Source organism: Podarcis pityusensis (assembly GCF_964106645.2).
Source record: "Podarcis pityusensis genome assembly, chromosome: 14".
NCBI classification, from domain to species: Eukaryota; Metazoa; Chordata; class Lepidosauria; order Squamata; family Lacertidae; genus Podarcis; species Podarcis pityusensis.
The window spans coordinates 9500686-9515220 of NC_138039.1; the positions used below are offsets into that span (position 1 = coordinate 9500686).

At 44.7% G+C, this 14535-nt stretch overlaps 1 protein-coding gene across 2 annotated transcripts in view; it reads right to left on the reverse strand.

Annotated features, from left to right (window-relative positions):
- Positions 1-14535, reverse strand: part of ZC3H7A (zinc finger CCCH-type containing 7A) — a 29963-nt gene that overhangs the window by 9095 nt on the left and 6333 nt on the right. The window contains exons 3-15 of one of the 2 annotated variants that reach the window (XM_080980985.1): positions 13488-13527; positions 11686-11883; positions 10773-10931; positions 10076-10156; positions 9954-9992; positions 9606-9639; positions 8219-8490; positions 6647-6854; positions 5448-5512; positions 4953-5151; positions 3569-3730; positions 2375-2571; positions 1321-1415 (exon numbers count right to left, since the gene is read on the reverse strand). In XM_080980985.1, the coding sequence (XP_080837111.1) occupies positions 1321-1415; positions 2375-2571; positions 3569-3730; positions 4953-5151; positions 5448-5512; positions 6647-6854; positions 8219-8490; positions 9606-9639; positions 9954-9992; positions 10076-10156; positions 10773-10931; positions 11686-11883; positions 13488-13527 (1749 nt within the window). The remainder of the gene's footprint in view (positions 1-1320; positions 1416-2374; positions 2572-3568; positions 3731-4952; positions 5152-5447; positions 5513-6646; positions 6855-8218; positions 8491-9605; positions 9640-9953; positions 9993-10075; positions 10157-10772; positions 10932-11685; positions 11884-13487; positions 13528-14535) is intronic. The other variant, XM_080980984.1, reaches the window with a different exon arrangement.

Here is a 14535-nt window from a genome sequence, read left to right on the forward strand (position 1 = left end):
AGGAATTCATTCCCCCCCCCCCTAAAATGTAGTCCAGCCCCTCACAAGGTCTGAGGGACAGTGTACCGGTCCCCTGCTGAAAAAGTTTGCTGACCCCTGGTCAAAAGCAAGGATATATCAGCCAAATCTCTTGTGGAAGAGTCTTCTACAGCGTGGAACTGGCTATGCTAAATGTCTGATGCCCGACTGAGGCCAGCTGGGCCTCTGTATCACTGAGGGCGACCAACAGCACCCCTCCAGATGATCTCCGTGACTGAGTTGGGACACAGTGGCTCAGGGAGTCCTCAAGGGACCCTAAACCCACATTGTTCAAGGGCTTTGCATAGCAAGACAAGATCCTTGGGCCTGGGCAGCTTCCTTAAGGACACCTAGTGCATTTATGGCAAAGGAGACTTTTCAGATGGGGGCTTCCTGATCTGTAGCCTAGTCACTGTACTACTCCTGGTCCTGTTGTATCACTTGATTCAGGATTCTAGGGAGCAGACCAGAGTATTTGGTCCGCCAAGCCCAGTCCCAGATGGGCAGATGCTCTCTCAGCAGAGGCCCTCCCCATCACCAGCTACCACGAGCCTTTATTTTAGCTGGGGATGCCAGGGATTGAGCCTGGCATGCAGAGCAGCTGCTCTACCACTGAGCCACAGCCCCCTCCCCGTGACTCCTGCTTCAGGCTGACCTGATTGGGGAAACATCTAAAACGTGTTCCAGGTCTGTAACACTACAATCCACCTGTACAGCTGACAGAAATCACCCCTGTTCCCACTGAATCGAAGGAAAGCTCGAATCAACACAAAATGTTAGAGGAGAGCCACGAGCCAACCACTGGGGGAACTAAACAGGCCTCGAAATAAAAATGAGTAGGATTTGGAACCTAAATGCAGTCGTTTTTCAACAGCACAACGACGAAACGCAGCAGACCCACAATGGCTCCCGAATTCAACCTGACTGCCACGTATAAAGAAATGTTTTCATAGTTGTGCTGTTGCTATGGCTGAAACAATCTAGTTATACATGGAGGAAGACCCAGATAGGAACATAGGAAGCTGCCTTATAGTCAGACCACTCGCCCATCTTGCTCAGTACTGTGTACACTGACTGGCAGCAGCTATCCAGGGTTTCAGGCAGGGCTCTCTCCCAGCCCAAACCGGGCGAGAGCTATCACTGGGGATTTGAACAAGGAGCTTTTGGATGCAAAGCAGAGCTACAGTCCACACAATTTATTTTACAGTTAAGGGAAACTAGAACACACACATGCATCTATAATACACGCAGAGGGGTATTTTAAAATTCAGGAAAGACAAGATATAGGGATTATCGACGTACTTGTTGTCTTCAAATTCGTGCTTAGCAGGGTGAGAGCAGTAAGAGGCGTTGTCCTTGTTTTTGCTTATTATTCTTGGTTTATGCTCAAAACATTTCTGAAAAACAAAAACAAAGCGCTTTATAACAAGAAGAGGGGGAAAGGCACCTGCCTGCTATCAGCAAACTCAGGTACTGAGTGCCAACAGGACTGAAGCCATTCAAGAACTGGAGGGAGGAATGAGCAGGCTCTAGAGAACCCTGGAAGCTTGCAGTAGTAAAAAAGGACCTTTTAAAAACCCAACCACCTAAGGAGACCCAAACTACACTGCATTGCAGCTCCAACTTGTACAAAGCCTAACAAGGAAGTCGTAACTACTAAAGTGGGGACTAGAGGTGTAAAGTCAGGACATTCCACTTCAAAAAGTTAATTACAGTGGTACCTCGGGTTACATACGCTTCTGGTTACAGACTTCGCTAACCCAGAAAAATTACCTCGGGTTAAGAACTTTGCTTCAGGATGAGAACAGAAATCGTGCTCCAGCGGTGCGGCAGCAGCGGGAGGCCCCATTAAGTACTTAACCCGAGGTACCACTGTATTCCTGGAAGTTCACCTAGCACGGGGCTGGGGAAGAGGACCCACTGGGGGAAATTTTGATAGGCAGGTGGGGCAATCTAACTCTTAATCACCTGAGGCTGCCCACCTTGAAAAGAAAGAATAGGAGGCACATTCGAAGTATGCTCCAGATTTTTCAATTTCTTCTTTTGCAGCCTGGGCCTAAGTTTAAGCAGAGGTGCAAAAGGTAGATTCCTGCAGCCAAGCTCAGTGGGGCTTGAATTAATCACCAGGTTTAAAAGACTCACAACGAGAGCCCCTTTGCTGCTTCGTCTTTACCCGGACTATGCCTGGCCTCACAAATGATATGGGGCAGGTGGACATGGGTTTTGGGGGGGGTGGCCTCAGAGGCCAAATTAGGACCCCTGCAGATTCTAATTAGGTCCCTCAGTCCTGACACAGCACAACTGTGCTGCATGAAATTCCTTTGCCTGGTTCTGCTTAGCGTTTGTTGATACGCACCTCACAAAGAAACATGAACTGCCCGTGATGTTCCTGCAGGAGTCGGGACACGGTCAACCTAATCTCTCCACTGCCTTCAAAGAGAGCTTCGCGACTGAAGGCCCCTTTGCGTTCCAGAGTCCACACATCTATTTCTTCTTGGCAGTAAGCAAAGGTGCAATGGCCAGGATATCTGCACTCTTCTTCAGCAGCAACATCTGGAAAACAACGGGACATTAAAGTGAGCTTGGAAAGCCTTTACGTGGCATTGACCCTCCTTTCACCCTCACTCATGGCTGTACAGCCTCTGCTTCATTCTGGACCACTGGATGGAAACATCCTGCATCTGCCCAGAGATACAGCCCCAGCCCCATATTTTGTTTTAGGCCAGAGTTACAGAAAGTGGTTATGTTCTCCTGATCTTTTATTTCCCTTCTCTTCCCTCCCCCTCCCCTTTTATGAAGATTACCCACTCTGAGACCCCACAGCTAATTCTCCCCTGGCCTCCTTGCTGGCCCAAGTACGACCAATTCAGCCAGCTAGCCCTGGGGATTATCTAATGCTTATTTTCCCTAAATTGATTTCTGAATTTTGAATTTTATTGTTATCCATGTTTTTATACTGTATTTTATGCTGCTTTTACAATTAAGTGTTTCAAATTTGTTGTTAGCCACCCTGAGCCCCGTTTCAGGAAGGGCGGGGTATAAATAAAAATTTATTATTATTATTATTACCAGACGGCTGGATGTCGCACCTGAATTCTTACCCACACCTAACCACACACCTAATTTCAGAAGCAGCCAGACAGTGATAAGCCAGTTTTTCTTTAGCCACCCAAAGAAACGGATATGAGAGTGGCTATGCTCTGCCTCCAGTAATGTTTCTGAATACGTTGCTGGAAGCTGCTGGAGGGGAGAGGACTCTCGTGCTCAAGTCCTGCTTGTGCATTTCCCATAAAGATCTGGTTGGCTACCGTGAGAACAGGATGCTGGACTGGATGGGGCCATTGGCCTGATCCAGCAGGCTTTTCTTATGCAGGCAATTGGCTAGCTTCTAGCTTCAGTTTTTCTTTTGAGAAGTGGAAATAACCACATCAATTTGCAGGGGTTGTCACAGAAAAAATGGTGGAAATACTGCTACCCACATCGAGTCTTCAGGAAAGAATGGGCTACAAATGAGATTAAAATGCATATACGCACAAGTGAAAATCCTCACCTTTACATATATAATACGGTCCCACATACTGTGTTTTTGTTGGCCTTGGCCTAATTTTCTTCCATGATTTATCTTCAGAGTTCTTTATTCTACCTACTAAGATATCCTTCTTACACATGTGCTCTAGACTGGGAAGGTAAGTATAATCCAATACTTTTGGACCTAGAAGAAAACAACAGGGAGGGGTTATTATTATTCACAGCCATTAACTGTAGAACTGAAGGAGGCCAAACAGGAAGGTGACCAACCTCAGCTCAGCTTTTAACTTGCATCCTAGAAAGCTAGATCAATAGATGTGCTTTTGCACGGCTCCTGCTTTCGGATTTTCCCCAACCCACAAAGCACAAAGAGTAGCTTGGACACCATGTCAAGCCAGGGTTTAGCATTAAACATGCATGAGCTGTCAAGAGCTTTGGGATCTCATCCTCCTCAGCTCAAAAATTTCCCTCTTTGGCACAGAAATCCCTATTTCGAACAATAGACTGATGGCAGCAAACTACAGTTCGCCCAACACTAGGACAGGAGGGAAGGAACTGCTGTGTCCAAAGGGAGGAAGTGTCAAATCCTGAGGATCTTGACTACTATCCATCAGACTGAGATATAAAAAAACAACATAAAAAAGCATAAAAAAGAACATGTTGCACTACTGATTCATAGGAGAAGGCAAAGTTCTTAGGCACCATCAGCATCTTGAAAATTTCTAGACTAGAGCTTTTTGCAGAATGGTTATAAGAATAACATAAATTATTGTAAACCAAAGAATGATTATTATTCATAGGGAGGGCAAGTATCATAAAGCTAATTTAATTCACTCTGACCCAAGTAGCCTAGTCTGACTGAAGAAAATTTTAAATTTGTACTTTTTTTGTTTGGGGCTACTCTGTTAGTCACCCTGAGAACATAAACTTATGACGAAGGTGCACAGTATAAATTGGCTTTCACCTGCAGATGTTGTTGGACTACAGATGTTGTTGGACTACAACTCCCTGCAGATTTTGTTGGACTACAACTCCCATCAGCTCAAGTCGGCACTGTAATGGGAGCTGTATCCCAACAACATCTGAAGGGCACCAGGTTGGAGAAGGCTGGTATAAATTTTAAAAGTAAAAAGTGATGCTCTTCAGGGTCGCCATTGCACAGATGTGGTTAAATTATATTGTCCGTTCACAGCAAGTACTTTAAGGGTGCTTTTAGGATCCGAACAAGCAATAAAAAGGTAAGCTAAGGTAATGGAAACAGTTGCAAGCCCTTGTCCATCTATCAAGTATTTTAGTCATCCTAGTCAAGAGAAGCAGAAAAGCATTGACACAGACTCCTGCTATGGTCACTTCAGCTTCTGCCCCCCCACCCCCAAGTTAAGTCATCAACTGCTTTTGCTCCTTACCCTTTTTGATAAAGCATGACTGGCAGGCCTGTCTTAGCTCATGTGTGTTTTCCAGGGGATTTCTTGCAACTAGGGAGGGCGTTGTCGACACAGGTATACTAGGGGGTCCACTGCCAAACACGCTAGAATAGTCATTTCGACCTGGGCTGGAAATCCCAATGTAGTTCTCGGACCCAAACAAACTTGTAGGCCCATTCATCTGCCAGAAGGAACAAAACTGGTTTTTTAAAAAAGCATTCCATCATCCTCATTGTCACTGCATTTTTATCCCAACGACCCTCCAAGAAGCTCAGGGCAGTGTACATGGCTCTCCCCGCTGAGAGACAAAGCAGTTGGCTCAAGGCCACCCAGGGAGTTTTGTGTCTAAGTGGGAATTTGAACCCAGGTCCCCATGGTCTCAAGCTCATTTGCTAAAAGGAGAACGAACAAACCAGCGACTCAAATGGATGAATGTTGGAACTGCAAAGCTTTTAGAAAGTTTGTAAAGGTACTTACAAGTCGAAGCGGAGAATTACTGTTTAACGCTGACGTGACATCTCTAGGAACAGAATTGGGTATATCTGTTGGGATCAAGAAAGTCACAGTTTGGGCACACATTTCACAGCTAGGGGAAGTGCAAAGGGCAATGCCAATCGGTCAGGTGAAGCAGACATGCTTCATCCTTGCACAGAACCCCACCAACTCAACCAAGTGTCTTGGCAAGGAGACCCCCAAATTAGTGTGATACAAGGGGGCGAATTGTGCCTTGGAGAATTAGGCCACTCTGCTCCAAACCATTACAGAGAAGATGGGCCCCACCACTCAGCCGATACAGGGATAGTATATTGGGCTGCAGGGATAGTATATTGTAGTATACAGGAATAGTATATTGTAGTATACAGGGATAGTATATTGTGCTGCAGCAAACAGGAATGAGAGGAGTATGGAAGACTTGCCACTGCATGATTAGGTACAGAGGAAGGCCGGATAATGGGAGAGATATTCATTAGGCTTTCCTGCAGTTGCAACTAAGATGCCCACTCATTGTTCTGGGTAGGTAAACTGAGGGGATGTGTGTGTGTGTGTCCCTGTCGTTGAATCCAACAATAACATTGAGAGTAGGAAGAGAAACAGAAATTACTGCAAGCATTCCTTCTCCTTGGAGATGCAAGGGTATCCTGTGAGGTGAGTTACTCTACTTTACCTTCCAAGTCCACAGAGGCTATCAGAAGTTTAAGAAGCACTGAAGTCAGCAGCTACCTCCATGCAAAAGTATGAGGCCCCTTACATGGAAGCCACCATCTTTCAACTTTAGTTTCTTTAATGGGAAAAACTGCACTCAGTGGTGAAGCATCTACCTAGCATGCAGAAGGTCCTGGGGTTCAATCCCTGGCATCTCCAGGGAAGGCTGGGAGAGACCTCAAACTGAGCTGCTGCCAGTCAGGGTAGAGAATACAGAGCTAGATGGGCCAATAGTCTAACTTAGTAAAAGGCAGATTCCTCTGCTCCCAAGCCAAAATGGCAACAACAGTGAACTACTTCACAATTCTGTTAGGAAGTAGAGATTGCAAAGCATTCTGCTATATCAGAAATTATGGACACTGGGTCCAATGAGCCCCACGGCACTATGTTCTACTATTTCTTAGTAAGACAAAGGCTGCTTAGATTATACAGGCTTCAGCTAACAGGGTTTGGTGAATTAAGCCTAGCCTTACCTCTTTTGGAATCACTGATTGAGAAAGTAGTTAAAGAGGAACAAAAGCTGTCCAGGCCAGAAACCAAAGGCTGGGAATACATTTCTGAAAAAGAGGCGGCAGGAACAAATCCAGGCCCGACTGACAATGTCCCGAGCAAAGGGGTAGAGAAAGGTATGCTGGGAGCCATGGTGGCTGTTGGGATGGCTCCTCGGACAACCGTGCTGGGCTAGGAAGAGAGAAGAAAGTTATTTGCTACTAAATGCAGGTAGCCGATCTTTCACTTTTAGTGATCTGGTTTTTGTTTTAAGCCTTCTCTGTTGAAGTAGTGCTAGAGCTAGTCTATACATGGAATTATTTTCATCGTGGGAATTGGCATTTGCTGGCTGCCATGGCTGGGAGTGAGGAAGTTCACAACAGGAGTGGCAGCAACTTGAGTTCCTGTTCATGATATCACTGGGCAGAGCATTTGCTTCGAATGCAGAGAGTCCAAGGCTCAATCTCTAGCATACTCTGATTTGAAAAAAGACAGGTAGCAGGATTTGTAGGAGACCCTCCTCTGCCAGAGGCCTAGGAGAACAGCTGCCAATCAGCAGAAAGCTTTGGGCTGAAAACATCAAAGCCCTGACTCTGTATAAACCAGATTCTTACACCCATGTTCCAGGGGAGGTGGTAGAACTCTTCCCTTCCCCACAGTGACAAAGGACCCGTCCCTGAAATCATCTGCTTAGAAGATTCCAAATAGCATATTCCATAAAAGATCTGTGACCCCAGAGAGCTGCTGCCAGTTAGAGCAGACAATTCTGGGCTAGATCATCCAGCAGTACGATTACATTTAAGGTCATGTCAAGGAGGCGGTGCCCTGTTGCAAAATTGAAATGCAGACTGGCTCCAACAGACCAATGGAGACATTCAAGTCCAGAACTCTTGCAAGGCTAATATTGCTACCCAAAGTCCTAAACTTGCAAATATTTATGAATTCATGCTACAATAAATGGCAACAGCAGCAATAGGACTAGGTGGAGTCAGCAGCACTCCTTTAAAACATGCTGTAAAACACTATCTTTGTACAAAGCAGCCTCAAAATACAGCAAGATTAATACCGTAGATTCCGGTGTATAAGGCGACTTTTGAACCCCGGAAAATCTTCTCCAAAGTCGGGGGTCGCCTTATACTCCAGGTATGGGCGGCAGGGAGCTGAGCCCGCCCCCCACTGCGGCGGCGGCTCCGAAGCAGCAGCAGCGGGCGGCGGGCTCAGCTCCATGCCAGGCGGCTTTCTCCCAACGCAGAGCTGAGCCCGCCCCTGTTGCTGCCCAGCGTATTGGGCAACTAGGCTTATAAGACAAACCCCCAAATTGCAGCTGCCAATTTGGGGGGTCGTCTAATACGCCCAGTTGCCTAATACGCCGGAATCTACGGTACTTAAGCTTAAGTAATTTTTAATACCAAACCTCTTGCTCTACTGACACACTTAGAGGCACATCAGTCTGAAGGTATCACAATTTAAGGCTGCAGTCCTGGAAACAGCAACACATGAGTATAGCACAGTGTTTCTTCCATTGTTTTTATAAGAATAAATGGAAGCCGACTCACCATGACACTTTCCCCAGAATCAGAAACAGAATCAAGCAACTCATCTAGCTCATCTCCAATTATATCATCTCCATCCATGCAGTCTAAACAGACTTCAGGTACAATGAAAGATCCTCCATTTGCCAGAGAGGTGGCAGCGAGTGAACTCTTCTCGGCTGGAAGGGTGATGAGAGACGCCATTGGCAATGGAGACAGATCGCTTGAAACTTCAGGTGTAAAACTGGAAGGGGAGGAGGAGGAAGAAAGAATCTTTTCCTTCCAATTGGAAAAATCTGAAACAGATTTCGATCGGGGAAGAGAGGCATCTTAGAACAGGGATTCTCAGGGATGGAGGCAAACCTCCCAAAGGAGGCACAGAAAGAAAAAAAAAGCTTTGGAAGCTGTCTACCAATGGAAGCTGGTCCATGAGAGCAAATGGGTCACTGTCCCACCAACCTCAACCTGCCCTCTCCTGTATGCCTTCGATGAAGAGTCCATGGGGGGTGCTGACTTTCAGCTTCCTCCTCATTAGTCTCAGTGTTGCCCTGGTAGTACTAAGGGGGAAGGGCAAAGCTAAAATTAACTGGCTCTGCCTGTCATTAACTCTGGCTCCACCTAATGTTTTCCTCCCTGCCTTCTGCCACAGCCAATGGGCACAAGACACCATTGCTACCGCCTCCTTCCTGAACCCTCATGACATGGCCCTGACCTGTAGACTAAAGGCCAGCCTGACCCCAGGCTGCTTCTCTCTCTGCCCCCAGCAACAGTCAAAGTGTCCCACCCCACTTGTCATGCCAATTTTCAACCATTCATGGAAAACACTGGCAATCATCAAGCATGCAGAGAGCTTAAATTGCAAAACTCTTCTGAACCCCTCTGCCTCAGCTAGGGAGTAATTTCCAAGGTCCTAAAAGAGGGAAAGACGGTGACTTTTTATGAATGGGAAAGAAGTGCAGCATGTGAATGTCTTCCCCCAGAACAGAGGCAAAGGCCCACATTGTTTAGGTGGCCAGGCCCCCAGGGCAAGCTTGGCGAGCGCTTAAGAGAACGCAGACATTTGAGCAACACATGTTGAACTGCAAGGGGGAACATCCCAAGGAACACATCCACAGGGAGCCTATGCATTTGGCAGGTGCATTCAGAGACAGGTAATGTCCTGTATGTTTCGGCCAATCATCAGGGGATCGGCAGCAATCTGCTTGCCTATCTGGAAGACAATCTACCAAGCTGGGAGGATGCAAGGGTTTCTCCCTCACAATGGAAAACGCAAGGCAACTGCCATGGAGATTCCCCAAATGAAGAAAAAGCAGGCAGGACACAGTTCCCAAGAGCTGTCTGAAATGAAATCTGACCACGTTGAAAGCAGAACTTTTATATAACATTCCCCTTTAAATCCAGGAAGCCTCACCTGATTCAATATCTTCTATAGAAGTATTTGAACTCTGCAAGCAAGCAAAATATCTGTCATCAGGATGTTTGCACAGCAAATGCCTCGGGCAGGCATTTTTCTTTTAAAAACGCAAGCACACAGGCTACTAGGAACCCAAAGGCCACTTACTCTGCATGCTTACACCCAATCAAAGCTTACATCAAAATCATTTTTGCACTGTTCAACAGCGTTGGCTCTAACCCAAATACTTGTAAGATTAAGGGGAATCATATATCTCTTTTTAAGAGTCGTATTTTCAATGTACGGACAGGAAAATGAATTCCAGCAAAAGAACTCACTTCACACATGGAAGGCACAATACCTTACCTTACTTGATACTTCTCCAGAAACAGGGTTTGGGGGAGGCTGCAATTAAGCAAACCATCATAAATAACCAACACAGAAGAGAAAGCTTACAAAACCAGTATGTAAAAAATGCTTCTACTTACTTTTGCTCTAACGTAGGCTTTTCTTATTTTTAATCCAAGTTTCTGAGCAAGTTCTTGGGTTAATTTTATTACACTTTCGTCCTGTTTTTAGAAAAAAGATAATCCAATCTAAGGAACTTCTGCATAGAAAGGTTCTCAAGTTTTTCAAGCAGCAGTGTAACCCATAAATACCCCCACCCTTACTCACTAGCACGTGATCAAAATTTTGCCTGCAACCTCTGTCTCAGGACTCTACGGGGTGGGGGGGGGGGGAAAGGTGCCACATGATATCATACACTTGCCAAAGGCTAAGTGTGAGGAGCTTGATGGCCGGCCGTACTTACTGGATTACTGCTATGCTACAAATCTATAATAATAATAACAACAATAATAATAATTTTTATTTATACCCCGCCCTCCCCAGCCAAGGCCGGGCTCAGAGCGGCTTACAAGCAATAATAAAAACAAATTGAATGATTACAACTTAAAAACAAAATTAAAATACAACATTAAAATATGGAAACATTAAAATGTAGCCTCATCGCAGGAGGAGAAGGAAAGGAAAAAAGAAAGGAAGGGAGGGAGGGAATCAAACTCCCAAGCTTCCCTAGTAGGGCAACACCCAGGAAAAATATTCCACTGCGCATTGTTCCCACAAACACAGGCAATGACCATTGAATGCCATTTCATTTGCCAACACAGTACGTGATCTGCTTACTTGCGGCACTGCGAGAGAGCACTTAGCAACTGCATCATAGGCCTCCTTGTATCTTCCCAATTCTTTTAAGGCTTTAGATTTCCGGTAGAGAGCTCTGAAATTGTTTTCGTTCAGTTTTAAAACTATCCCACAATCTTCCAAAACTTTATCATGCAAGCCCTGCAACAAACAAACAGGCTTAGATTCACTACTAGAATTGAGGGCTAAAGGAATGCAATTGCGTCTGGGGCGGCATTGCGGGGGGTGGGGGTGGGCAGGAGAGAAAAACACACTTAATATACCACATACTATTTTCTAGACCAGGGCTGGGGAACCTCTGGCTCTCTGGGTGATGCTGAACTACAACTCTCATCAGCCAATGGCCAAGAGTGATGGGAGTTGTAGTGTGAGAACATCTGGAGGACCAATGATTCCCCAAACCTGTTTTAGGTGGTGCATAGGGTGGCAACATGTGGAAGACCAGGGAGGGAAATGAACCACAGAAATGCTGGATCTCAGAGTTCTTCTGATCACAAAAAGATACATGGTATTTCATGTTGTGAAACCCCAGCTAAGCTTTCCACCTCCATCACTTAGCAGCTAAGTATGAAGCAAGAATCTGACAGCTTTCAGTATCAAAGCTATATTCCTGGGCTGGATCATAAATTAAAATTCAGTTCCCTGAGAGGTACCATGTGGTCCCCAAGAGGTTAAACTAAAAAAAATATTTTAAAGCCTCTGTGACAACATAGCTGGCCAGCCTACCCTTCAAGGGGTTCCTTAAGCTGCTGACGAACCATCCCTCAATAGCTTTTCAGAAAGGAAATTCAGCTCTTGATCAGGCTTGGAAACATCTGCCCAGTTTCTTAATACAGCACTTATTAATAAAAAAAAAAAATCTTTTCCACCCTTCTGGTGTCCACACACCACTCACCTTCTTTGAATAACATGCTATGCGATTAACATGCAGCTTCTCTAATATTTCGTCAGAAATGTGAATCCCTTCAGAATTGGCATAATCTGCTATGTTTAAGGCTTCTGAGTAGTGGTTCAGCGATCCTTCCCACTTGCCTTCACGGTACTCATCATTCCCTTCGTTAAACAGATTTTTAACAAGCTCTCGTATAAATATCTGAAACACATTTTTAAAAAGAAAATGAATTTATTAGATTTCTTACCTGTCCTGCACTGTGAGGTCCCAAGGGCAGGTTACAACAGTACAATAATACAATTATAAAAAAAATAAGCAAGACAATTCCAAACAAAAACTAGACAAAATTATATAGATTATACAAGGGAGGTTGGTTCCCCAAAACAAAACACCTTAACTATCAAAGGTGAGGGTAAAGAGGTGTGTCTTCATCATAAGCTGTAGATGCTAGACACGCCTCTGCAAAGAGAACATTTCACAATTTTGCGTTACGTGCTCCTAGGCAGATTCATACGTTCGAAAATGCAATAGTCACCTTCTAAAGTGGGACTAGCTGTCTTTTTTTGCAAGCAGCACCAGCTGTTTACCAGCCCCTTCTGATGCAATTACGACTGAAGTCCCTTAGCAGGAACTGCTGACAAAGCAGTCGAGCAGAAAAAACAGGAGATTAAAAAGGTAAAAACAACAGCACAGCCTCAGGCTCAGGGCCTCTCCCATGGTTTAGGACAGGGGTCGGCAAGGTTTACCTTGCCTGGGCCGGTTCACTCCAGTGGAGATCCCTCCATGGGCCGGATCGCGCATGCGCACGAGCACACACGGCCACGATTTCTGGCGTCTGCGCATGCACAGACACGGTTTCCAGCACCGCGGAAGCAAGTCCCCACACCGAGCTGCACCGGTTTAATGGAGAGCACAGGGACTCGTCGAGCAGGCAGCTCAGTGTGGGGGCGGCTCGGGGGCCGGTTAAACGACCCCCGCGGGCCGCTTGTGGCCCATGGGCCTTAGGTTGCCTACCCCTGGTTTAGGAGAAGTGAAATCAGGCAGAAATACTGCAAAATTAATGAATGTTAGAATGATGTTGGTTTGAAGTTAAGTGGTTTTTAGCAGCAATGTTATAAAGGAATATGTAAAAATGGATTGTTAACAGGTGATAATCTAAAGTTATAATATATTAAGATAAAAGATTAAGATAAAATCAAAGAGAGAAAGGATTTGCTGAATTAACTAATTTGAACTTGAATACAAAAAAAGGGAGGTGTGAGGAGGTCGGGGAAACAAGCAAATGAAAGATAAGATATGGAAAGACTAATCTGTTTTTTAACTATTTTTATCTTGTATTTTCATTTTCTATTTTTTTCTTTTTTCCCCCTTTTTTCCCGCTTATTTTTGTAATATGTTGAAACTTTAATAAATATCTTTTAAAAAAAAAAAAAAAGGAGAAGTGACATCAGGTTCTAGGACAGAAGAAAGGCAATACGCTAGAGGAAGGGAACCTTTTGCAGAACAAGGCCAAATTCCCTGCAGTGGTGAGCAGAGCAATACACCAAACCTTTGACATTTGTTGCCTATTTTCTACATCACAGCAAGAGGTATATTGCTATCCTCACCGTCGTGTTCTGGATTATATCTCTCTCAGTAAGCTGCCTCACATCAAACTGGAATAGTGATGTTTTTCACCAAGCATGACCAAACAATAAAGGAAGAATTTAAATCACGTTTTACAAGTTCAAAGAAAGTAATGACTCCCACCCACTGCAGAGTCCCCTATGTCTCTGGTAGAGAAGTTCATAAACGAACACCATTACCTCATATTGTTCTTGAGTCCCTGGGTAAGGTAAAGTAGACCTGGGGGGGGAGGGAAGAGTAAAACACAAACAGAGAGTCAGATCTTACCCAGGTCTTGTTCAAAGAGAGGTTTACACATCCAAAAAACTTGCCAGTCAGATATAGGAATGGTAATACATAAATGTTTCCATTCTTAAAGGTAATGTATGTCTCATCAACTGACTTTCTAGTCTCTGCAACTTCTGGGCTCAGTTTTCGGCAATCTGCAGAGTCCAGAGTTTATCCCTCAATTGATCAGTTAGGCTAATGGATCAGAAGACTGTGGAGCTTTTAAAATGCAACCAATTATCATAGCTACACTCTGGAATCCACCGCAATAGTCACATAAGTTCTTGCCAGTGGCAAACTGGATCCTGAAGAGCAGCGGACTATTTTTTAAAAGTACCTTTAAGTGCAGCATCTGCTTTCGACGACAGGGTCTGGAAAGCTCTGCACAGCTCAAAAATGCTGTAGAAATCATTGAGCCCAGAGTTAAGACTACTGGCTAAGAGTGTGACCTTCAAGTGAGGAAATACCCATTGCAGATCTCATCTCAGCCATGCACTCTTAAGCAAAACACTATCCTCTTGGCCTGAGGGCTTACACCCAATAATAGTGTCCTGCCTATGGACACTATTGTGGAAAGGACTACTAAGATAATGTACGTGAAGTGTTCTTGACACTTGAAAATAAAATATTTACGTACACACACAAGTATTTTATGTTAAATCAGACGTGGAGAACCTGTGGCCCTCCAGAATATCATTAGTAATTAATTAATTAAAATTCTACACTGCCCTTCATCTGAAGATCACAGCGTGGTTTACAATGTAAAAACACAAAAATACATACCACAATAACAACCAAAAACAATATCCACACACACACACACACACACACGCACAGAGTTGAAAAGGCCATAGATTGTTTAATTAGCCAAAGGCCTGGGGGAACATGGATGTCTTTGCCTGGTGCCTAAAGATATGTACCGTATTTTTCGTTCTATAAGACTCACTTTTTCCCTCCTAA